This window comes from Vulpes lagopus, chromosome 23 (assembly GCF_018345385.1).
Source record: "Vulpes lagopus strain Blue_001 chromosome 23, ASM1834538v1, whole genome shotgun sequence".
NCBI classification, from domain to species: domain Eukaryota; kingdom Metazoa; phylum Chordata; class Mammalia; order Carnivora; family Canidae; genus Vulpes; species Vulpes lagopus.
In genome coordinates this window covers 29,073,771-29,100,191 of record NC_054846.1, presented here as the reverse complement: position 1 = coordinate 29,100,191, position 26,421 = coordinate 29,073,771, and the positions used below count along the sequence as shown (strand labels likewise).

General features: G+C 38.1%; 2 protein-coding genes across 5 annotated transcripts in view; one reads left to right on the top strand and one right to left on the bottom strand.

Annotated features, from left to right (window-relative positions):
• The window catches only part of FGD6 (FYVE, RhoGEF and PH domain containing 6), a 110,272-nt gene extending 106,259 nt beyond the window's left edge, over nucleotides 1-4,013 (bottom strand). For both annotated transcript variants that reach the window (XM_041738378.1, XM_041738379.1), the window contains exon 1: nucleotides 3,713-4,013. In XM_041738378.1, coding sequence (XP_041594312.1) covers nucleotides 3,713-3,728 — 16 coding nt within the window. In that variant the 5' untranslated portion in view covers nucleotides 3,729-4,013. The remainder of the gene's footprint in view (nucleotides 1-3,712) is intronic.
• A 249-nt stretch (nucleotides 4,014-4,262) lies between these two features.
• The window catches only part of VEZT (vezatin, adherens junctions transmembrane protein), a 74,386-nt gene continuing 52,227 nt past the window's right edge, over nucleotides 4,263-26,421 (top strand). For all 3 annotated transcript variants that reach the window (XM_041738323.1, XM_041738322.1, XM_041738324.1), the window contains exon 1: nucleotides 4,263-4,393. In XM_041738323.1, coding sequence (XP_041594257.1) covers nucleotides 4,358-4,393 — 36 coding nt within the window. In that variant the 5' untranslated portion in view covers nucleotides 4,263-4,357. The remainder of the gene's footprint in view (nucleotides 4,394-26,421) is intronic.

The window sequence follows — 26,421 nt, the reverse complement described above, 5'->3', positions numbered from 1 at the left end:
AAACCCCAAAAAAACAAAACTTCAATCTCATCAAATTAATCTTTTACTTTCTGAATCTCAACAGCCTTGTCAAAAGCTTCAGGACCATTTATCCAATCAATTTTTGCTTTTTTAGTTAAATTGTTTTTTAATATTTGGTACCAATTTTAGTCTTTTCTTTAAATGTGTTTTATACAAGTCAGCTTCCAAGAGCCACAAATCCCTGTTATCCCTCAGTGTTGTAGAAATTCAAGTAACTACATAAGAGCTGTGGATGATTCCTAACAAATATAGCATAGCATTATGTACCTAACATGCTCAACACACTCACTGAATTAAATAACTGCGTAATTTAGCTTGCCACTCTTAGTTAACTGTCTATTGGAGGAAGCAGATGACAAAACTCAGCTGGCTAACCTAATTCTGTGTCTTTGTGAAGCTCTGCTTGCCTCAGTTTCCTTACTTGTAGATGAGAGAGCCGAACAGATCCCTAAAGCCTATATGATTCTGAGATTATAACTTCTGTGATTCTTGCTTCAGGAGAATCCTTATATTCTCTAATCTCTTTTCCCTGTGTGATTTTTCTTCAGTATAATTTTGTCAGTCTTTACCACTAAAAGGCAAGCTCCAGGAAAGGAGGCATTTTAACACATTGCTTTATCCCCAATGCTGAAATTAGGACCTGGGAATAGTGAAAACTACCACAAATTATACATACCCTTTAATATGCCTCAGTAACAGGATATTTCTTTAAAAAAAAAATCAGTATCCATTTAAATGTAGAATAATATTTTGAAAAGTTAGCAGGAATCAACTTCAATAGGATTACTGAATAAGTTTTTAATTCTTAGCGAGAGCAAGTGTTTAAGTCACTGATACAGCAATATCCCGAATCCTTTCTTAGTAGTAGTATTTGGTGGCTCTATTTCGAAAGAAACACAAACTCAAAAAATAACAATCCGTTATATTACAGCCTGCTCCTATGTCACTCTTGAAGTAAGTGCATGATGTTTGGAAATGCACTCAGTACCTTTGGATCTTAATACTGTATCAACATTTAGACCCAAAAGCTGTAGAGCAAAGCAGCCCATCTTTTATTTACACAGCTGTTTGGCTCCAGGGAAAAATAAGGTAAGAAAGTAAAGCACTGGTACCATTTTACTATTACAAACATACTCGTCATCTGTTACACAGAAATGGCTGTGGTTCACGTGCACACTTTCTCAGCTATTGGACCAGCCAAAAGGCAAAGCACAGGCATTAATGAGGCTGTATGTGTTTTAAATATAAATATGAAAAATACACTGATAAATATCTTTTTCATATACTAACTAGAATAATTCTAAAATATTATTGGCCTACTCATTCACAGATGCAGAAAACAAAACAAGCTCTTCTTCAGGATACACATAAGTCAGATGTTCTACAACACTTTATTTTACCATTTATCTTATTTTTAAAAACTAAGCCAATCAAAAAAAAACTAAGCCAATCATCTCAAATACCACAGATTAGATTCAATATAAACAAACATCCTCTCCAATCACGAGTAATATCCCTAAAGTTTTAATGAAATTCATTATTGTGCCAAAAAAGCGTCATAAAGAGCTTGTAAGAATGATAAGCATATAATAATATAAGAATGGAATGGAAATAAAGCCTCAATTCTCTTCCATATTCTTCATTTAGAGATGAGAAAGAATTATAAAAAATCTTAACACATGGGTGAACAAAAAGGTAGTTAATGCTTCTCAGCAAGTCAGGCTAGAAACCAACTAACTCAGCTAAACACAGGAAATGTTCCTCTTTTAAACACCACAAAAATGTCTGTGGATTTCTTTAATTGTAAAGTTGATAAAATATAAAAATAGCCTGCATTATCCTAGGGTAAATTCAAATGAAAGAATCATAAACTTCCAGTCTGACTCCTAGATCAGATTTACACATCTAAATGTCAACTTAAATGCTTCTGTACCTGTTCATTATAAACTACTAGGGCTAGAATTGAAAATAATACATTTAAGGTATGAACATTTTAAATGTGTTTGACATTCCAAAGGAGGAGAGAGTTAAAAATGGCTGGAAAGATTTTTATTTTTTAACTTTTTTTAAAGATTTTTTTATGTATATATTCATTAGAAAGAGAGAGAGAGAGAAATAGGCAGAGACACAGGCAGAGGGAGAAGCAGGCTCCATGCCAGAAGCCTGACAAGGGACTCGATCCCGGGTCTCCAGGATCAGGCCCTGGGCGGAAGGCAAGCGCTAAACCGCTGAGCCACCCAGGGATCCCCTGGAACGATTTTTAAATATCCAATGACTTTAAGGTTAAAGTAACTGCAATGGGTCAGTAATAAAGAAAAATTGAAAGGTGAGGCACAGAAACTTAAGACGAAAATAGTTCACCTTAAGTAGAAGGTCTCCCCTTAGTAAGAAAAAGGTAGTTTATAAATAACTCCCACACTATATGATAACTCCTATACATCCACACAGCATTAAAAAGGAAAGATCTGTAACATCTTCACGAATACTTCACTCCTTTCTTCTTATTTCTATTAGCTAACTTCTTGCCTTGTTGGTTGTAATCTGATTACGTCTAGCAATGCAACACTCCAATATATCTGTTTTAGGAATAATACATATCAGAACATTTAGAGTGCTGTTTGACAGCTTCGAGTTGCAGGAATTTAAAACAAATGCCAAGAAAAGCAAAGAAAATTTAATCATTCTGAAGTGCTGATTCTAGAAGTAACTTTGAAGGAAAGCCTTACACCACTTTACTATAAAACTTCTAATAAAGATGTATTTCTTCCAACGTGGGCAAAAACGTAAAGGAGAAAAAAAAAACCCCGCAATAGTTCATGTATTATTGAGTTCTGGTTTAAAAATCAACCTATGTTCTTATAAAGTGATTTTCATACTAATTAGCAATGACTCTGCTAATTATATTTGGAAAATAAGAACTGTTCCTTAAGACCGTTTAGAAAAATACGTGGAGAATTGCTCAAAATCCACACAAAGGTAAATCACAGGCTTTGTCAATTCGATGAAGAGAAAGGACTATGCAAGGCAGACAGAAAATGAGGCTTCGTTTACACTAACCAGGTAGAAATAGGGGGAAAAAAATCCATAAAAACTGGGTGAAGATGAGAAGAAGAAAAAAATCGCCATCAACAATTCTACTTCTTGCTTCTCAGGTAACAGAGGAAAAACCCACCGGGACAGGAGGGAGTCCCAGGGTCTAACTCCTCCGTCTACCAAGGAAGGGGCCAGGGCTTCCAGGGGATGGATCCTGGGTTCACAGCGACCCAGCACAGGGGCCGAGTTCAATACTCCAGGAACACTGCCCTTTCCTAGAATAACTGATTGCTTAACACAGGAACCTAAACTCCTTTGACACGCAAAGCACCGTCCCCCAAACTCGAGGAGGGACGAGCCAGTGTTCCCCCGCTCCCGGGTCTTGATTCACCTGGCGCTGAGAGCTCCCAGCGCCGCGGGGCTCCGCGTTTAAAGGGCGGTCCCAGGAGATTCGCGATTGCCAGGCAGCCCCTCTCCGCAGGAAGGGACGAGAAAACCCGGCAGCACACGCCGTCCGCTCAGCACTGGCACGGCCCTCGGGAGAGGTAGGGCGGGGGCGACGCCGTTAACCCCCCGGGGAGGAGAAATTTGCTCCAGAGCCACGACCAGCCGCGCTCGCTGCAAACTTTCCAGCCGCAGCGCGAGCGCCGTCACTTACCGGCGGCAGAAGTCATGATTCCCCCGTGCAGCTCGCTTCCCCGCTCGCCCCTTCAATCCCTGCTCCTCTTACAGTCCATTGTTTCAAGAGTTTGGGCAGAAGAGAAAAGCCTCCACGGCGCCCGCATTCCGTCCCGCGGCCCCGCGGCGCGGCTGGGGCGCCGCACAAAGGACGCGGCCGGCTCCCGGGACCCGGCGACGCTCCCGGGCGCGAGCCGCAGGCGGCGGGCGGGCACGAGCGCCAGTCAGCCGAGCTCCAGACGGACGGCCAGGCGCGGGCACGAGCAGGGCTCACCGCGGCTCCGCCGGCGCGTGCACCTCTCCAGCTCCAAAAAAAAAAAAAAAAAAAAAAAAAAAAAATCAGTGCTCCTGGCGCCCCCTGTTAGTCGCGGCCGTAAAAGGCGGACAAAAGCTCCAGCCTCCTCCAATCAGCGGGCGTGAGCTTCCTCCCGCTCCCGCCCCTCCCGCCCACAGGCTCAACCTCTGCTCCAATAAGCGGTCCTGAAAAGGGGGCGTGGGCTGCGCGGCCTGCTGGGAATTGTAGTTTTGCGGACAGACGCGACGGTCTGTTGCAGACGCCGGGGTGCCGCCTGTTCTCCCGCCTTCATTTCCCATCGTGCTGAGGCGGGTGGCATGGCGGAGAAGGATGACACCGGAGTTTGACGAAGAAGTGGTTTTTGAGGTAAGGGGAAAATGGCGGTGGGTATGGATTGCCTTTGTTTGAGAAGGACGAGGGGGAAGGCGAAGGGCCGATCCCAGGAGAAGGGATCGGGTGACGCTCCTACCCGCCTCGGGCATCGAATCTCGGCGATTTCTGGGCCTAGTGTGGGTCGCAGCCTGACAGGTGTAGCCCCAGGCACGGTCGCCGCGGCAATCTCCGCCTCAGGCCCGCCCAGAATTCCCAGCTGGGGCCCCGTTGCTAGGCCCGCGCACCGGAGCCCTAAGGGTTCCTTCCCGGGAGATGACTTTGCCGCGGGGGTTCAGCGCCCGGGTGGGGCGGGGCCCGATCGTGCATTTTTTGGATACTCCTCAATACAACTTAGCCTCCCCCCTTTTTCGTCCCGGATTTTTTGGTTCTGTCTCCAGAAGTGTCGCAGGTCACGGTTCACCGTCGAGGCGTGGCCCTCGTAACGAAGGCAGCAGGTGCTAGTTTTCTAACACGTTTTAAAATCTGTGTGTGGGATCTACCGAGAATGATTAGGACCGAGGCATCTCAACATCTAGGTGCCATTCTTTTGTCCTTTGCTGTTGCGCTAGGTGTAGCCAGCTCTCCTGACGCGAGGCTCTGGGTGTGAGTGCTTTTGTGTGGGACTATTTTAAGACGTTCTCTGCCATCTTGAATGAAAAAAAAAAAAAAACACCACCAACAACAAACAGGCGAGTGTTTTTGTTGCCATTTGTCTATCAGATCCAGGTGAAAGCTTACATCCAGTGTAGATCTATTGCACGTATGTAGGCTTTAGGTTTCCTCATCCAACCAGATTTTTTGAAATTAAAGAAAAAAAAGAAAAAGGAATGACCCATTCCAAACAGTGGGAAAAGCTAGGCATTAAACTGCAGAGTGATAAATGGTGAAATATGTATAAACTGTCATTGGAGGATTGATGTGGAAACGGCAGTCTGTTCTTGTGAGAGGCTACACCCAGTACGTGATATCGGAGGTAAGCCTTGAACTATGAATCGGATTAGAACGAAAGGAGAAAATGCTCTACCGGGAAAGAGAACTGAACATGCCAGGGTTAGGAGGTGTGAGAGGACCTGGTATGGATTTTTTCAGGGGCATGAGTGTGGAGGGTCGCTATCTAAAGGGGTTTGATGTGGCTAGAATGTAGAGGTAGTGGAAGATAAGGCCATTTTATTTACCAAAATGAAGAATCTGGATTTGAGGAGCACATTTGGGAAGGCAAGTGTCTGAATTTCGGAAAGGAGAGAAGAAATAATGGAATAATGGCTTGGATAGGGAATTCTTAGAATTAAAGGTAAAATCAAGGAAAACAGTTACAGATTGAATGTGGGAGATGAAGGAGACAAAAATCTAGGTTGCTCAGGGTAAAGAAAACTGGGCAGCTGTTATTTTTTTTTACCCTATATTTTCTTAGATTTATGAATATAATAGTAATGGATGCTCAAAACTATTTCATTGTAGGGCAGCCCAGGTGGCTTAGCGGTTTAGCGCCGCCTTCGGCCCAGGGCCTGATCCTGGAGACCTGGGATCGAGTCCTACGTCCGGCTTCCTGCATGGAGCCTGCTTCTCCCTCTGTCTGTGTCTCTGCCTCTCTCTCTCTCTCTCTCTCTCTCTCTCCCTCCCTTCCTCTCCCCCTCCTCCTCTCCGTGTCTCTCATTGATAAATAAATAAAATCTTTTAAAAAAATATTTCATTGTAGAAAATAAGCTATAGAATTAAAATCATCCTTTATCCTATCACCCAAAGATGGCCCCTACTAGTATTATAGTACTGTTACAGACTTTAAAAGCAAATGTATATTTAATGTGTGATATTTTTTAAAGCAAAAGGTATCATACCACATAGAATTTTGTATGTATTTCTAACTTAAATTCATCATGATTATTTATTCATTACTGAAAACATTATTAATAATTTAATATTATGTATGTGTATTTTAATTTAACCATTTTCCCATTTTGGATAATTGTATTGTTTTAAAATACATTGTAATAACACTGATATGATGGCATCTTTAACTGCAACTCTGATTTTTCCTTAGAATAATTTCTAGAAGTGAAACTAATTGGTCAGTTTTTTAAAACTTATAGAGAAATAAGAGAAAGGTTATACTAATTTATATTTCCACTAGGAATAAGAATATTCATTTCACCAAATGCTCAACAATGGTTTTTTGTTTGTTTGTTCCTTTTAATCTTTGCTAATTTGATATGGAAAAATAGCATTCCATTGTTCTAATTTATATTTTGTGCATTTATTGGAACCATTTAAATTTCTTTGCATGTTTCTCTTTATATTTTTTTGTCTACTTTCCTATTGGATGCCAGCTTCTTTTTTTTTTTTTTTTATTTTTTTTTTTGGAGGAGGGAGAGACAGAGCATCTTCGACAGGGTCCATGCTCAGCATGGAGCCAGAAGCCTGAAGCAGAGCTCAGTCTCACGATCCTGAGATCATGACTGAGCCCAAATCGGAAGTCCCATCACTTAACCAACTGAGCCACCCAGGCACCCTTGGATGCTAGTTTCTTTTTTTTTTTTTTTTAATTTTTTTAAAGATTTTATTTATTTATTCTTGAGAGATAGAAGGAGAGACAGAGCCAGAGACACAGGCAGAGACAAAGCCAGAGACACAGGCAGAGGGAGAAGCAGGCTCCATGCACCGGGAGCCCCACGTGGGACTCGATCCCGGGTCTCCAGAATCGCGCTCTGGGCCAAAGGCAGGCGCCAAACCGCTGCGCCACCCAGGGATCCCCTGGATGCTAGTTTCTTAAAAATTGGTTTGCAGGAGCTCTTGGTTGGCTCATTCAGTTAAACACGTGAGTCTTGGTTTCAGCTGGGATCATGATCTCCTAATGGTGTGATGGAGCCCCCAAGTTGTGCTCAGTGCAGTGTCCTCTTCAGGTCCAACTCCCCCCTCTGCTCTGCTCCTCATGGTCATTGGCTTCTTCTCTCTCTGTATTTCTCAAATAAATAAATAAAATATTTTTTCAAAAACAATGATTTGCAAAAAAAAAAAAAAAGCATAAGTTCTTCATGTGTTACTTAGCCTTATTACACTTATAGAAAATTGTTTCTAGTTTGCTGTTTGTTTTTTGTCATATAAGCTTTACTGAAGCATAATATGCGTAAGTGTACAAAGCATAAATGTGCAGATTGACAAGTTTTGACGTGTTAAATACACCCATGTGACCAACAGCCAAATCAAGAAACAACAACACCAGCACACAAGAAGCTACCTTTTATTTTCTGTGGGTTTTGCCCACCTCAGAGATAACCATTATTCAGACTTGTAATAACTTATTTTGTCTATTTTTATACTTTATACACTGTGCAATTCTTTTTTAGACTGACTTTATTTTTGCTCTATGGTCTTGTTAGATTCATCCATATTGTCATATGAGCATTTTTATTTCTCCATAGTATTCCATATGAGCGACAACTTTTTAATCCATTCTGCTGTTCTAGTTTGGGTAGTTTCCAATTTGGGACTGTTCTAGCTAGCGTTGCTTAATATATATGTTTTGTTGAATGCTTTTATTTTATTTCATTTTATTATTTTATTTTATTCATTTGAGAGAGAGAGAGAACAAGTGGTAGGGAGGAGCAAAGGAAGAGAGAGCGATCAGGAAGCCCAATGTGGGGCTCAATCCCGGGACCCAGAGATCATGACCTGAGCTGAAGGGAGAGATGCTTAATTGACTGAGCCACCCAGGCGCCCCTTGTTGAGCATATTTCTGTTGAGTATATACTTAGAAGTAGAATTACTGAGTCATGGGAAATGCACCTGTTCACCTTTTGTAGATATTGCTAAATATTATTCCAACCTAGTTGTACCAGTTTATACTCCTGCCAGCAGTATATAAGAGAGGTCTGGTTGCTCTACATCCTCACCAACACTTGGTAATGTCAGTCTTTCTTGTTACTATTCTGGTTGTGTCTTCTGGTGTATTCTTTTGCTTTCAATTTGCATTTTCCTGATAAGGAAATTGAGTCTTTTTATATGTTTATGAGCCCACCCTATGTATCTATCCACTTTGTAAAGCCAGTTCAAATTGTGTATTTTTCAATTGCGTTATGTCTTTCACTGTTGAAGGGAGTTCTTTACATAATACTGGATATAGGGATGCCCGGGTGGCTCAATGGTTGAGCATCTGCCTTTGGCCCAGGGCTGGCCCAGGGCATGATCCTGGAGACCCAGGATTGAGTCCCACATCAGGCTTCCTGCATGGAGCCTGCTTTTCCCTCTGCCTGTGTCTCTGCCTCTCTCTCTTTCTCTCTCTCTCTCTCTCTCTGTCTCTCTCTCGCTGTGTCTCTCGTGAATAAATAAATAAATTTAAAAAAAAAATAATAATACTGGATATAAGTCTTTTGTTGGATATATGCACCTCAAATATCTCAGAATGTGTGTGGCACTCTCTTAATAGTGTCTTTTAATGAACAGAAGCTCTTAGCTTTATTATAATCTGATTAAACCTTTTTCTTTTGTGGTTAGTGCTTTTAAAGAAATATTTGCCTACTTTAAGGTTAGGTATTTTCTCCGAAAGTTTTATTTTACCTTTTGCATTTAGATCATCCATCTGGAACTGATTTTTACATGGTATGAAGTAAAGGTCAACATTTTTCTTCCCGAATGGATGTCCAGTTAACCTGACATTTGTGCAGCAGACCATTCTTTCTCCCACTGAACTACCTACCATGTTGCCTTTGTAATAAATCAGGATACCTTGTATGTGTAGCTCTATTTCTGGATGTTCTCTTTTCCATTGGTCAGTTTGACCATCCTTGTGCCATAACATGTTATTTTAATCAGTGTAACTTTATAGTAGGTCTTAGTGTCTGGTAGGATAAACCTTTCAGCTTTATTTTCCTCCAGGGTTGCTTTGGTTATTTCATATTTGGTCCTTTGCATTTCCAAATGAATTTTAGAATCAGCCTATCAATTTCAATTAAGAAAAAAACCTACTGAGATTCTGACTGGGATTGCTTTCAATCTGTATTTTGATTTGGAAAGACTCACTGTCTTTAAAATACTGGATCTTTCAATCCATGAACACTTCACTGCATACCTTCTAAAAGAGGCAGGTTCCCATCTCTGTGCCCTTGAACTGATTTTACAACAGGGAATATAAGAGAGGAAAATAATTTTCCCTCTATCCTTCTGAATTCTTGACTGAGACCCCTGGTAATAAAAGATAACATTAACAAGAAAAAACAAAGTTTATTAACATGTATACCTTGTACACTTGGGAGATTCTGTTAAAAACCACAGCTGGACAGTATTTAAAGCAGTAAAAACATTTTAATTCCAACTATCACAGTAGGAGAAAAGAGACTGCAGTGCAGAACCAGGCTTAATTACAAATATAGCATGGGCAAGTAGGAATTTAATTACTAAGAGGAAACACTGAGGTGTGAGGGGTTTTTGGTTAAACTGATTAGGATTCTTCCTGAAGACAGGCCAGGGGGTGGGAGACATCAACCGGGGAGGGGCAAGGATGGTGATAAAAGATGAGGAACCCAATATCATATCAAGGTTGTTAATGCTCATGAAGCTGAAAACACATGATCACGATCATAAGCAACAACCTAAGAATCAGGAAACCATCACAACTGCCTCTCAATAACCCACAAAGCTGGTACAGTGGTACTGGAACTCGAAATCTATCCACTGTCTCTACTACAACTGCCTCTGCATTACCAGAAAGCTGGTAACACGTATAAGAAGGAAGGACAATGGGAAGGGAAGGGAAGAAAGGAAAGAAAGAAGAGAGAAAGAAAAAGCCCAATTTATATCTAGCACCCTAGCTGCAAAGTAATTTGGGAAATTTTACTTACATTTAGCTTTCCTGTCTCTTTATTTCCTGTTTCTTTAATATAAGACTCACACTTATAAAGCAGGAAGATAGAATGGAGGTTGAACAAACTAGTCTATCATCCATCATAGGACCTAACCTCTCCTCCCTGAAGAAAATCTGACTGGATATTTTTGGTGTATTTGTTTTAATAGTGTTATTTTAATGACTTTCAGAGTCAGAAATCAGACTCATTTATATCTTAAGACATACTCAGAATGTCATACTACATTAACATTAAAATCTTAAATTTAAGTAAAGCAAAATTTTGGAAAGTATTCCAAATACATCCTTTCCCTACTTAAAATTCTTTAAGTATCTTGACTTTTTAAAATATTTTATTTATTTATTCATAAGAGACACAGAGAAAGAGAGGCAGAGACATAGGCAGAGGAGAAGCAGGCTTTCTGTGGGAAGCCTGATGCGGGACTTGATCCCAGGACCTGGGTATCATGACCTGAGCTAAAGGCCGATGCTCAACCACTGAGCCACCTAGATGCCCCAAGTATCTTGATTTAATATCAATTTCCTGTAGTATTCATAAGCCTACTGTCTTTTCTTATAATTCTGGTCCAGAGGTCACCCTTGAGTCATGCTAGTCTGGGTGGTCTAGGAGTGCACTGAAAGATGGTGTAGTAGAGGAATTAAGAAAAGAAAAGAAGAGTGAGATTCCCAGGTCCAGGTCCAGTCCTTGCCCGAGAATCTGACCACCTTCATTTTATTAGTACTAGATTCCATATATATGTTCAAAGTTATTAATTCCAGTATCTTTGAGCCTAACTACCCCAAAAGGCTCCAGTGGAAAGGACAGCATAACCTCAGACTCAGACCTCTCAGGCTGAACAAAGTTTAGAAAATGATGAGCAGCATATCTAACATGATACTGCTAAGCAAAATAAATACAGAAATACCAGTATCATCATTTTACTCTGTAATTGTTATCTCTAAGATGTTTTGAGAGTAGGAAGTCTGTTGACCTCAGGCAGGTGTTAAAAATTTCTGATGTTGCTTTTTTGTAGCTTTCATATTTTTTCATTATAAATTTATTGCAGAAACTTTGAATCAGTCATCCTCTTTTAAATCCTTCCACTCCCAGAGGGAAGAGTACCTGAAAATAAGAACATTTTATCTGAAGGACAAATATTTCTTCCTCTTTGCATTATTTGTAGTGCATCTAAACCATTTCTTTGTAACTTCCCCTATAGGGACAAAGTTGTCCTCTGGGATCTTTATTCCACATTTCTGTATGTAGTAACCTTACTTTCTGTAGTTGAACTCTTTTTGGTGTTTGTTGAAATTCATTCTCTTTTCCTTTGTTAATTACTGAGAAAGCTAATTTTTGCCCCTTATATGGATTTCTTTCCCTCATTCATACTTCTCAGTAAATTATTGTTAACTCTGTTGGGAGTATGTTCAGGTTTATGTCCCCGCCCTCCATCCCCACACTAATCAATCAGATAAACATGAAATGGGTCTCACAGTACCTTGCACATTTAAAAGTACTTTTAAAAATCCTCTCATAGGGTACCCGGGTGGCTTGGTTGGTTGAATGTCCAACTCTTGATTATGGCTCAGGGTCCTGTGATCAAACTTTGCCTTGGGCTCTTTGCGGAGCTTGCTTAGGGTTCTTTCTCTGCCTTCCCTTGTGCTTACTCTGTCTCTGTCTCTCTATATATATTTTTTAAAAAATCCTCTCTTGCTCAATTCTCCTATCTTTATATTATTTTTATAATTTTATTTATTTTTTATATTTTAATTCCAATATCCTTTATATTTTTATAGGTTGTTATACATCTCAAAAGAACATTAAGGCATTTTTTATAAGTATCATTTGTAGATTCTTTCCTTCTTGCATTATTGATTTGATTAATGGAAGTAAGTTGTTTTTGTGAATGTATACATTGACAGTATTTGCTATTTTGATAATGGAGTTATTGTCGGGAATAATAAAATTTAAGGTATTGTATTATTTTATTTTCACTTAAAATGTATCTTCAGTTTTCTGTAGTACATTAAGCTCCACAATTGTATTATATAAAATATTCTATTTCTGAATAGTAGCTGAGATTGAAAGCATAGCAAAATTCATGCTTTTGTCACTATCTGTAATAGAAAAAATACTTATTAATGGAGTTATTAAATTAGAACCTTATTGACATAAGGATTAATACTAAGGCCAAAGCTAATTTATTACCAGATGTACAATAATGTTTGTTTAACATGAATTATAAAAATTATTCTTGGAAAACAAGTCTTTGCTTTTTTCTGTATGGGTCCTGTTGTTTCTTTCATTTTGGCTTCACATATCCTCAGAGCTCTAATAAAGTTTTTAACATTTAAAAAAATAAAACCAATGAAACAGAACAGATTTGGGGCAAAAAAAAAAAAAAATACTTTAACATTTTTTTTTAAATACAAGCATTCCGGGACACCTGGGTGGCTCAGTGTTTGAGCATCTGCCTTCGGCTCAGGTCGTGATCCTGGGGTCCTGGGATCGAGTCCCGAGTCCCACGTCGGGCTCCCTGTGGGGAGCCTGCTTCTCCCTCTGCCTGTATCTCTGCCTCTCTCTCTCTCTGTCTCTCATAATAAATAAATAAAATATAAAAAAAAATACAAGCATTCTAAAACATAGTAAGTAGGTCTCTCTCTTATTTGTTTTTTTGCATTTATTAAAAGTTTATTTTAATTTGCATTTATTAGAAGTTTATTTGCATTTATGCAAGTTTCTTTGTCTCAAGTTATGGTATAAAATGCTTAAATTATTTTTATGGTTGTCTTGGTATTTTACATAGTTCTATTAAAGGCTTTCATTTTTTTTTTTAAGTTTTTTATTTAATCTCTACACCCAACATGGAGTTTGAACTCGCAACCCTGAAATCAAGAGTTGTATGGTCTTCCTGCTGAGCCAGACAGGCACCCCAAAGGCTTTCATTTTTTAAAAGCATTGTAGAGGGGCACCTGGGTGACTCAGTTGGTTAAGCATCTGCCTTCTGCTCAGGTCATGGTCCTGAGGTCCTGGGATTGTGTCCAGAGTCAGGTTCCCTACTTAGCGGGGAGCTTGCTTCTCCCTCTCCCCACCCCCCCACCCCCACCTGCTGGTGCTTTCTCTCCCTATCTCTCTCTCTCTCTCTCTCTCAAATAAATAAATAAAATCTTTAAAAAATAAATAAAAAATGAAAGCAAGGGGACTAGACTAGTAGTCAGGAGACGACATTAATTAGCAATGATATCTTGAATGAATCACTTAATTTCTCTAAAATTTGCTTCCCATTTATTATAAAGGAGTTATACCAGCTCATCCTTTAGTATTAAATTTTTCTCAAATCTCATAGGTTGAATAAATGAGAGTAAACCCTTAGAGTCTTCCATTAATTAGGAAATACAGGAAGAAATTCTGCTCATTTCCAGTCCTTTTTTAGATCAAAAACCTTTACTCAGTTTTATTTTTCCTGGTTCTGTACCAGTGTTGCATAAGTTCCCAAAGTTGGGATTCTGTGGACTAATCTATACCATTAATCTCTTTGACCTTTATTAAAGTCGGTTTTCCACTTCTGTATGTATCTTGCCCAGTCCTTTTAGTTTTACTTTTCCTTACAGATTCTCTCTTTCGAATGAAAGGACTTAATGCATCATTTTGAGAATTAAAATCTCTCCTTTATCTCTTAAGAGAACCACAAATTCTTTCTCCACCCTTTTTATTATCATTTGGGATAAGGAGAAAAAATAAGGTTGGATATGATCTAGTGATACCCAGATCTCATTTTAATGTTTATTGCATGCTCTTCTCACAGCGTGTTGCCAATGTGTCTGACCTGTTCTAATTTTTGTCCTAAAGTAGTTAGAGTTTCACTTCCTTACTTTGCTTCTGCCATGCATTCAGTAACTGCCCATTATATGCCAGTTGATTAACCAGATATTGAATGATATTAAGGATGGTGTCAGAACTGAGAGCACTCAATCCACCATTGCTATCTTCCTTTCCCTTAGTTAAGACCAAGTCACTGTCGCTCTTTATATTCAATCAAGTATATGAGCTGTGCAAGTCAGTTTTCTCCCTTTGCATCTCTTCAGCTTTCTTTTGATGGATATGTTTTGTTTTGGACTAGATACTACTGTTCTTAAGTACATTTCTTCTTTTATATAGAAAAAATTTAGTTACTCTCTTTAAAACTTTTTGTTGTGTGTAACATTTCATGTAAGATTAATTAGATAGGATGCACTTTGATTGGGAAATTTTAGAAGCCTGTAGCCAGGAGAATTTATCTGTGTCTTACCTGCTGCTAGTTTTAAAAAAATGTTTAAATAAAGACAAGCTTTAAGTAATATCCTTTAAAGGCATTTAAAAAACCCTATTCTTTCTATTACTTCTGCACTTTCTGAGTAATACTGAGTGGCAATGAAGAAATTATGTTGAGGTTTTTTCAGAGAGCTGCTTCTGATAGGAAAATGCTTAGTAATGATGAAGACACACCCTCCAGTTCAGTGGCCATTTTGTAGTATAGCTCTTCTGGAGAAACAAGTGGGAACCATCAAAGAAAGAAGTGTATGGATCAAAAGAATATGGGCAAAAGGCAATACGTTTTTCATCTAGGTCCATTGGAGAAATTATAACTATGCTGTCCGTGAGTAGTTTATTTAATTAGTAGGACCAATTTTTATGGATGCTTTTAGCTTACTTAATCTTTTTGATTTCTATGATTAGATTTTGCTTTGCTCATATTGAGGAACAATGAAACTATGCTTGGATTCAAGGTTTTGGGTATAGTAATTTAGAAGTTGTGTTGAAATGTGTAAACTCCAAAAAGTATTTCCTGTTATTTTATCTTGCAAGGTACTTTTTTATGATATTACCTAGCTAAGGTTTAAGGTTGGGGGTGGGGGAGACAGTGAGCAGTTATGTTCAAATTATACTTTCTGGTTGTATACTGATTTAAAGATAAGTGAAAAGAATGGAATTCAGTATATTGGCAATATAATTAATAGTAATGGGGAAATTTTTTTTTGTAGGGTTTGTTAATTATGACAGTTTTAGTTCTTTATAACTAAAAGGGTCTTCATTAAAAATAGAGAAAATAGCTACCTTGTATAATTTGGTAACGACAGTCTTCCTCATCAGCTTATTTTGTGGTGTTCTGCAGTTAGCCGGAAATAAATAAGGAAATCATAACAATTGACAATAGGAGTTCCTCCTTTTCCATCATATTTTCCCAGAAAATTACTGTTCTATATGTGGTCATTACATTTAGACCTATAGCTTTAAACTATATTCAATGATAAAAGACTTTTAAAATATTTTTAATAGCTAGTAAACAATCATTTCCGGGCAGATAATCTCCATCAAATTAAAGTTTATAGTATTTTCTTTTCTGAAGAAATTAAGGACAGATACAGATTTTTTAAAGAAAAGTTACCTTTAGGTAATTTGATGAATTCTTTTAACAAGGGAATGGAAACAAAGGCTTCTAGGTAAGCACAGGTTTATTGTAAGTTGAGGTCTTCATTAACAAAGTCTCTTCTCTGTTATAAAATTTCATGTCTCTGTGCTCATGCCTCCTGTCTCTTACTGCCTTAGTAGCTAACTGCCTTTTCCTCTTGGTTCTTGTGTTTCATACAGATTTGTAGAGATCAAATGACATCTGACAATAGTTAGCATTTTATCAGACCTAATAGTATGGCTTTGATACAGTACTAACATTTTAAATAATAAAACTGTGTGATAGTTGACTTGATCATTAATTTTGATGCAGAAAAGTGCACAGGATCATTCTATTCATTTGCAAAAATAACAGTTCAACACCTTTTATATCAGGCCTTATGCTGGGCACCTTTTTCCGAACAAATAACGCATGAGTATATTCTCATTATAAAAAAAGTCAACACAGGGAAAGCATCAGCCCTCCCTTACCCTTCCTTCTCTTCCCCTGTTCCTCTTTTCTTCCCAGAAATAACCACTGTAACCAGTTACCTTCCAGATCATTTTCAGTGTGTTACATTCACTTATATATATGCAAATATGTATGCATAATACACATAGAAATGTTGTATAATTTGACTTTTTTATAATGTAAGTGGATTCTTAAATGGCTGCAGTAGTCAGTGTTCTTGTATGTACATTTAAGCATTCTTTTATAACTATATCCATAAAATAGATAACTAGTTGAATCGCAAGGTCAATAGATATATTTTATAGATGTACTCTCACTAATAGTGTATGAAGTATCTTTTCCTCATACCCTTGCCAACACTAAACACAATCAAACTTAACTGTTGCCAAGTACCAGATTAAAATTATATATTTGTTTGAGTAAAGTCTAACATGTTTTTATTTATATTCACCCATTTGTATTTTTTTCTTTGAACTGCCTCTTTATATCCTTTGCCCGTATTTTTAGTTTTTAATATTTTCTTATTGGATTATATGGTCTTACTGTAAGTTAAGGAAATTAGTTTTATCATATGTTGGCCATATTTTCTCTTCAGTGTCATAAGACTTGTTTTAAAAACTCAGTGAGCTGGGACACCCAGGTGCCTCAGCCTAAGGTTAAGCATCTACCTTTGGCTCACGCATGATCCGAGTCCCTGGATCGAAACCTGAACTCTGAACCCCACATTGGGATTCCTGCTTGGTGGGGAGTCTGCTTCTCCCTCTCTCTCTGCTCCTCCCCCCTCTCGTGTTCTCTCTCCCTCACTCTCTCTAGTAAATAAATAAAATCTTAAAAAAAAAAAATACTCAATGAGCTGGACTTGAAAATAATTTGTAAAAATCAAGTACTATTGTTTTTATAGTCCATGATTCTTTGCAGCTAGTTTTAAGGTATGTGTGATCTGAGGTAAATACATATGAATTATATAGCTCTTCGGAAGAGAAAAGATTGAAAATAAATGTAGATATTATCAGGGGAATTATGCTATATTAAATTTTCTAACTTAATCTGTTAGATAATTTTAAAATTTACAAGTCCAGTTTCTGGTTAAAAAAAACTATACAAAATACTGTATTAGACTGAGTTAATGAATTTATTACTCAAAATATTTGCAATGTAGTGAAGTAAATAACAGCTTTGACTCTGTTGGCCTGTGTATGTTCAAATCCTGAGTCTATCATTTACTATTTCTGTGACCTTGGGCAAGTTACTTGGGTCCCAAATGCCTTAGTTGCATTTTATCTTAGAAGAGCTCTGTCTCATAAAGTCATTATAAAGATGAAATGAGTTAGTACATAAAAACGCTTAGAAATGTGCCTGGCACAATGTAGGTACTCAGTAAATGTTTGGTGTTGCTGTTTAGGAGGAATTAATGGGAAGAAAATCAACCAAACAGATGTGAACTGACATTGATGATTCCTTTGAGGAAAAAAAGTGCATCTCAGTAGTATCAAACAGAATTAATATCCTCCTCTGACATCTCCATACCAGGGCTAAACAGTGCTGTCACCTAAGAAATAGCCTGGCAGAGCAGGTCAGGGACCATTTCCAAACTCCCACTACCGAGGGCTCGCAAAGCCTGTGGGAAACTGCAGCACTGGAATACTTGTTTAATAGTGTTTATGTGATCTTGATCATATCAGCTCTGTCACCTTTGGTGACTGGATTTCTAAATTGGTAATCTGTTGCCTATTGATTATTTTTCTTCCTTGCATTTATACCTGAAATTTTCCCTTTGATTTCTGCCTAAATTATTCCCAATTGCTACTTTATTAACTCTAGACTAATAAATATAGAACTCGCTTAAGGACGAGTAAACAGAAAAATCATGGAGCCTGGAGATCATAAAAACAATTCTATAAAGATTTGGAGTTGCCACTCTCCAAAATATATTCACAGAAGGAAAAAAAAGAAAAACCAGATTTGTGCATCCAGATTCAAGTGACCATAGTTCTTTGAAATTTCAAGCCACCAGTGAAAGGGGAATAATTTGAGATGAGGACAACCTGAAGAAAAGAAAAAATATGACTAAGTTAAAAATTGTACCATGCAGAATCAGCATTTTGGACCTTACAGAATATAAAATCTGATTTACAAGTATGTTAACCATGTCTTTTACTTTCTGTATTCTCATGCATTTATCATCTCAGGGCCTCTCTAACCTGGGAGGGATAGCTTCTCCCAGAGTTAACCGGTTCTTCCCAAGAGACAGCGAACTATTCTTCTAGATTACACGTCTCTCACCTGGCCACAATGTACCTACCCTAATCATGCCAAGGGTCAGGTACCAGACCCTATTAGGAACAGCCTCTATGCTTCAGAGCCTGTTGAAATTATTCAAACTAGCCAGTCTTAAGTCTGCTTGCCTTGCCTTCCCCTTCATTCCCAAAGAAACCACAATAAAGGCTCTGGTCCATAATTTCCTCCCCTCTCCTATCCTGACCAGTCCTGGTGCTGCCCACTGTGTCATCTTTTCCCTTCAAAAGATGGTCTGCCTCCATCTTTTGAGACCTGTGAATATAACTGGCTTTTCAGTGGCAGTCATCTCCTGATCTGTTGGCCTTACCATACCTGAGTGTTAAAACTTATATTTTAAAACAATAAGTTTTGGTTTAGTTTAGTTTAGTTTAGTTTAGTTTAGTTTAGTTTAGTTTAAAACAATAAGTGTCTAGCTGGCTCAGTTGATGGAGCATGTATATGACTCTTGATTTCAGGGTGGTGAGTTCAAGCCCCATGTTAGGCGTGGAGCTTATAATTTTAAAAAAAAAAAAAAAAGGACAAATGATAGAAGACTTGGTTCCTCTTTCTAGTTACCTTTTTCCTCAAAGAGAATTTTGTTATTAGGGGTGTAGGCTTTGAACTCAACACCAGCTACCTTTACATTCCTGCTGGGTGATCTTAGACAAGTTATTTAATTTCCATATGCCCTAATTTCCTTTTAAACTTGGAGGAGTAGTAAAAATTTGTCCTTAGAAGTTTGTTGTTAGGAGTAAATATAGTATTATAAAACATCTTTAACTTAATGCCTACCATATAAGCCACTCAAGAAATGCTAACTATCTTTACTATCATCACTCTTACTATTTTCCAGCTTTGGACCTATTCTTTTCTAAAATATTGGCCTCTCTTAGGACCCTCTTATCTTCTCATGCTCTGTATTATCTCTAGCTGATCTCATCACCTCAATATGTTTCTGTATCTGTACATTACGATGGGGATTTGCCACCATACCTATTTGCTAAAAGTTCAGATCCATGCATTCAAATTATCTGATCTCCAGATATTTTAGACCTAAATTATTCATCATTAAGTATCTCACAGGCTCCCCCTTCAAACTTGTTCTGCCACTATTTTATATTCGAGTAAATGGCATCACCTAATTGTCCAAACCAGAAATCTAGGTAGGATTCATCTTGGCACCCTCCATTGCCAGCCTTTCAAGCATAAATTGGTACTAGATCTGGAGAGAATGTATTCACAAAGAATGTTGATTACATTTAGGAGAGGAAATAGAGATGAAGGGTAGGATAAAGGTATTTCTCATTTTATATCTTTTTTGTGTTATTCAAATTTTTTATTTTAAAGATAGCAAAACGAGGGTGCCTGGGTATCTCAGTCGGGTAGGTGTCTGCCTTCAGCTCGGGTCATGATCCCAGGGTTCTGAAATTGAGCCCCATGTTGGAGCTGTCGGCTCAGTGGGGAGTCAGCTTCTCCCTCTCCCCGCTGCTTGTGCGCTCGCTCGTTGTCTCTCTCTCTCTCTCTCTCTCTCTCAAATCTTTAAAAAAAATTAGCAAACACTTGATGGGATGAGCACTGGGTGTTATTCTATATGTTGGCAAATTGAACACCAATAAAAAATAAATTTATAAAAAAAATTTTTTAAATAAAATAAATTAGCAAAACTTAAAAAAAAAAAACCTGAGTTGAGCAGTTGAACTTAATTTCCTTTTATAGCTAAAAAAATGTTAACTTTTTCTTGACTATTCCCAGAAAGAAGTTAATGGCAGAAAATTTCTGTAATTTAGTGCCAGGTATATAGTAGGTGTTCATTAAATATTTGATTAGTATACATGAACAAATGATGATTGCCATTTGTTTCCCCTTTTCTAGCTAAATGATTTTTCCAGTGGAATGCTGTTAGCACTCAGTCAGTGGCATCTGGAAGACAGAGCGGAAACCAGTGTCCGAATTTGGCCAATAGTTACTATAGGCTACATAAAATGCTTTTCTAAGAGTGTACAGCTCTGCAGACCGTCCTTCTGGGAAAGAGGAGAGAATCCATAGGGTACATCAGAGTTAGTGTGAAAAGAGCATCTAAGGTTCTATGGGCTATTTCTTAGCTTAACTTAGGTGATTAGCTTTGAGCCTCTAGCATTGACAGATATGTGCCAGTAACCAAAGGAAATCACTCTTTTCTTGATGGCTGGCTAAAATTTTAGTGCATAAACTTGGATGCAGTTATTTTGAGGATAACTCATTTCACTCTTAGAATGCCTGTTGAGTTTTAGACTGCAAGTCATGGAAAAATAACTAATTTTCCATTTTGGTTTCTGCTTTTTTAATCTATCATTCTCCCAAAATAAGAAGTAAAGAAAAGAGCTGCTGGGTTCCTTTTTTTGTGTGAATTTTTTTCAGTCTGATTCCTTATGCTCTAAAAACAGGTTTCTCAACCTCAGCACTATTGACAGTTTGAGCTGAAAATCTCTTTGTGGGCCTTCTCTTATTCATTGTAGGATATTACATGCTTACTATATGCCAGTAACATTCTTTCCCTCCCCCGTTGTAACAGCCCAAAATGTCTCCAGACGTTGGAGTTGGAGGATGGGTGCAAAATCTACTTCGAGGACTACTGCTCTATAGGAACATAATCTTTGGTTTTTGGGTTTGTTTTTTTTTTATAAGAATTTTTTTTTTTAATTTTTATTTATTTATGATAGTCACACACACAGAGAGAGAGAGAGAGAGGCAGAGACATAGGCAGAGGGAGAAGCAGGCTCCATGCACCAGGAGCCCGATGTGGGATTCGATCCCGGGTCTCCAGGATCGCGCCCTGGGCCAAAGGCAGGCGCCAAACCGCTGCGCCACCCAGGGATCCCCTTGGTTTTTGTTTTTAATTGTCTTGCTTAATGCTATTTTTGAAACATGACTCCAAAAATCCCATAATTGAGACTTGCTTATTCCAAAAACTTTCCATTAGCTTGTGGAAAGTAAATATGAATAGTTGGCATTGACTATTAGTCAATTATTTGACTAATTGGTAATTAGTCATTTATTTTTACCTCCACTAAGACTGGTAACTTGAAAGCTTATTGCTAGAGAATACGTTTGACATTTGTTATCCTTGGTAGTAGTATGGAGTGACCTGAGCATTGTTGCAGAAAATGTGCAAATCCAAATATCTGCCAAACAGTATAAATACATAAAGAATCATGTGTATACGTTACAGTATGTTAGTTGGTGCTGGTGTGATTAACTTACAAATTTATTTAAAGATAAAACTAGGGCAGCCCGGGTAGCTCTGTGGTTTGGCGCCACTTTCAGCCCAGGGCCTGATCCTGGAGACCTGGGATCGAGTCCCGCGTTGGGCTCCCTGCATGGAGCCTGCTTCTCCCTCTGCTTGTGTCTCTGCCTCTCTCTCTCTCTCTCTCTCTCTCTCTGTGTGTGTGTGTGTGTGTCTCGTGAATAAATAAATAAAATCTTTAAAAAAAAATAAAGATATAACTAAATTAACATTTGCTATTATATTCTCTTTCAATAGATATTACAATTTCTTCTACAATTATGGAAGTTTGGAAAGATATGAATGTTCTGTTCTAAAATTTAATAAGCTTATCTTTTCCCCAGATTAAAATAATAAGTTGAGTTTTCTCAGTTTTACATTTTTCTGCCATATTATTTTCTTAAATCTTTTATACCAGACTCTAGGAAAACCTGACATCTGATTATTTACGTATTTTTATTTATTTTTTTTAAGATTTTATTTTTTTATTCATGAGAGACACACGGAGAGAGAGGCAGAGACACAGGGAGGAGAAGCAGGCTCCCTGCAGGGAGCCCGAAATGGGACTCGATCCCAGGTCTCCGGGATCACACCCTGGGCTGCAGGCAGCGCTAAACCGCTGCACCACCAGGGGTGCCCCTATGTATTTTTTTAAATTCAAGTTAGTTAACATATAGCATAGTATTAGTTTCATGAGTAAACTTTAGTGATTCATCACTTACATATAACATTACCCAATGCTCATCACAAATGCCCTCCTTAATGCCCGTCACCCATTTAGCCCATCTACCTCTTCTCCAGCAACCTTCAGTTTGTTCTCTATAATTAAAAGTCACTTACGGTTTGCCTCCCTCCCTGTTTTTTTCTTATTTTATTTTTCCTTCCCTTCACCTGTGTTCATCTGTTTTGTTTCTTAAATTCCACATATGAGCAAAATCTTATGGTATTTGTCTTTCTCTGACTTATTCTTCTTAGCATTATACCTTCTAGTTCTATCCATGTCGTTGCAAATGACAAGATTTCATTCTTTTTGTTGACTAATACTCATACACACACACACACACACACACACACACACACACACGATGTGGTTTATGCATTCACCAGTCAGTGAACATTTGGGTTCTTTCCATAATTTGGCTATGTTGATAGCACTGCTATAAACATTGGAGTTCATATGCCCCTTCAAATCAACATTTTTGTATCCTTTGGAGAAATACCTAGTACTGCAATTGCTGAGTCATAGGGTAGTTACTATTAACTTTTTGAGAAACCTCCATGCTGTGTTCCTGAGTGGCTGTACAGTTTGCATTCCCACCAACAGTGCAAAAGCATTCCCCTTTCTCTGCATCCTTGCTAATATTTATTGTTTCCTGAGTTGTTATTTTAACCATTCTGACCTATGTGAGGTGATATTTCTTGGTTTTGATTTGTATTTCCCTGATGATGAGTGATGTTCAGCTTTTTTCATTTGTCTGTTAGCCATTTGTGTCTTCTTTAGAGAAATATTTGTTCATGTCTTCTGCCTATTTCTTAACTGGATTATTTATTTTTGAGTGTTGAGTTTGGTGAGTTCTTTAGAGATTCTGGATACTAACCCTTTATCTGATATGTCATTTGCAAATATCTTCTTCCATTCTGTTGGTTGCCTTTTAGTTTTGTTGATTGTTTTCTACACTATGCAGAACCTTTTTATCTTGTTGAGTCTCAATAGTTCATTTTTGCTTTTGTTTCCCTTGCCTCAGGAAGGGAAACAGTAAGAAGTTTCTATCTCCAAGGTCAAAGACATTACTGCCTGTGTTCTCCTCTAGGATTTTGATGGTGTCCTGTCTCACATTTAGGTCTTTCATCCATCTTGAACTTATATTTGTGTATGGTGTAAGAAAATGACCCCATTTCATTTTTCTGCATGTTGCTGTCCAGTTTTCCCAATACTGTGTGTTGAAGAGACTGCCTTTTTTCCATTGGCTATTCTTTTCCTGCTTTGTTGAAGATTAGTTGACCATAGAGTTGTGGGTCCATTTCTGAGTTCTCTGTTCTATTCCATTGATCTATGTGTCTGTCTTTGTGCCAATATCTTACTGTCTGGATAATTACAGCTTTGTAATATAGCTTGAAGTCTGGGGTTGTGATGCCTCTCACTTTGCTTTTCTTTTCCATCATTACTTTGGCTCTTTGGGGTCTTTTCTGGTACCATACAAATTTTAGGACTGTTCTAGTTCTGTGAAAAATGCTGATTATTTTGATCAGAATTGTATTGAATGCATAGAATGCTTTGGGTAGTATAGACATGTTAATAATATTTGTTCCTCCAATCCATGAGCTTGGACTGTTTTTCCATTTCTTTTTGTTTCTTCAATTTCTTTCATAAGTGTTGTATAGTTTTCAGCATGCAAATCTTTTAACTGGCATCTGATTTTTTAAAAATTTACAATGGACTTTTAAAATTATACATATGTATACATGCACATATTATATATTAAAAAGGAAAGAATAATATGGTAAAAGCTCCAAGTACTCATCACCTGGCTTTAGCTTGAGCAAGTGTAAACATTTTGCCAAGCTACCTCATCTGTTCCTCTCCTGTCCCCACCTTTTTTCTTGGAGTATTTCAAAGCAGACCCCAGACATTACCTAATTTCACCTGTAAGTGCTTTAGTATGCATCTCTTAGAGATAAATACACTCTGTCCTTTTTTTTTATTCTAACTCCAGTGTAATTATTTAATAAAATTAATATTGATTCCCTTATATTGTCACCAGCTAGACCCTAAGACCTGACCTTTATTACTACCTGCTTGTACCCACAGACTTTTGTCCCACATTCTTCCTTAAGTTCTTTTTTTCCAGCTTATCTCTTAAGTCAGGCAAAAGACCTGAGGGGCATAGCATCCCATGATATAAACTGAAACTACCACTCAAGCAATAAGGTCTGCCTAGATAAACAATTCCAGCCAGCCCAGGACCAGGACACCCAGACCAGTTTGAATTTAACCCCCAACTCATGTCTACACAGTTGGACCATGGATGAAGTGACCCATAGAGTGATGAACAGTTACCTTTTCCTCATTATAATATCAAAACCTCTACCCAAGACGGAGCACAAGCCTCATTTACAGAACATACCATATATATAGGTATATTTCCTTAAGACACATATGCCACCCTATATGTTGATCTAGTGGTGACAAGGCACCCTTATGTAAATATTCGTTCTAATCCTTTTTAAAAAAAAATAATTTAAAAAAAGATTTTATTTATTCATGAGCAAAAGAGGCAGAGACATAGGCAGGGGGAGAAACAGGCACCCTGTGAGGAGCCCAGTGCGGGACCCGATCCCAGGATTCCAGGATCACGACCTGAGCCCTGACCCAAAGGTGGACACTCAACCATGAGCCACCCAGGCACCCCTATTCATTCTAATCCTAAATAAAAGAAACCCGTTCACCCTTGCTCAGGGAGTCAGGCTTTGGAAGTTACTCCTCATGTTCTACTTATATGCTGCAAATAAAGTTCCTTTGTGTGACAACTCACCTGGTGTAGTTTCTGTGACTCACCAAGGATCAGGTTAGTTTGATTATAGTATCACTTAATATCTAGTCTGCATTTCAAACCAGGATCTAAACAAAACCCATACATTACATTTGGACGATATGCCCCATTGGCCTTTATAGCAGTTTTCTCTACTTCTTCCACCTTTATTATATTGCTCATTTGTTGAGGAAACTGGGTAATTTGATATGTAGAATTTCTGTATTCTGGCACTGGCTGATTGTGTAGGATAAGATGGCATTTGATTTAGCACAAAATTAGAATTTTTTAGCATATCACTTTTTTATTTTGTTTCTCAGGGAACATCATGAGTTTCGTTTCACCACTTGAACAAGTTTAAGAAACCCAAAGAATCCTTATTTTGTACTTAAGGAAACTGGGACCAAGAGAGGATTTTCCTGAAACATAGCAGCCAACCTGGAAAGTATCAGAATACTCACTATTTTCCTTGATAGTTAAAAGCAATGATCCTATCAGAAGCATCATATAATGAAACTTTTTAGCAAGGACCTCACCTGTTTTGTTCTGTTTTCTTCCTTGTGCCTGGCACATAGATGTTCAGTTAGTATTTATTATTGAACGAGTTGCCTAATGCTGCCATGTTGGTATGTTGCCTATTCCCTCTCTGGCCTAGAACCTGGAAGGTTACAATTTATTCTCTCTATAAGGGTTTAAAGCAGTTTAGAAGAGGGGCACCTGCGTGGCTCAGTTAGTTAAGTGTCCAACTCTTGATTTTGGTTTAGGTTATGATCTCAGAGTTCTGGATTCAGCCCCATGTTAGGCTCTGCGCTAACATGGAGTATGTGTGGAGTCTGCTGAAGATTCTCTTTCCCCCCCACCCCTGCCACCAGCACATGTGCACCGCTCACGCTCGCTAGCTCTCTCTCAAAAATAAATAAATAAATACATAAATAAATTTACAAGAGAACATAATAATGAAAGTATTTACCCATCATCTCAATTTCAGCACCAATTTATCTTCCTTTTTAAATGCAAGCCAGCAATAATGGCACTGGCACTTCTATAGAATGCACCACAAATCAGGCTGAAAGCAAACTGCATTAAATGGGATCTGATATCTTTAATGGGTAGGTGGGCATGATATGCAGGTAGTCTCGGATTTAACTGAGTCATTTTCTTGAAGTGCTTGTTCAGCAAAAATGTTGGGGTTTCCTTGTCTAGTTTTGTTTATTTTTCTT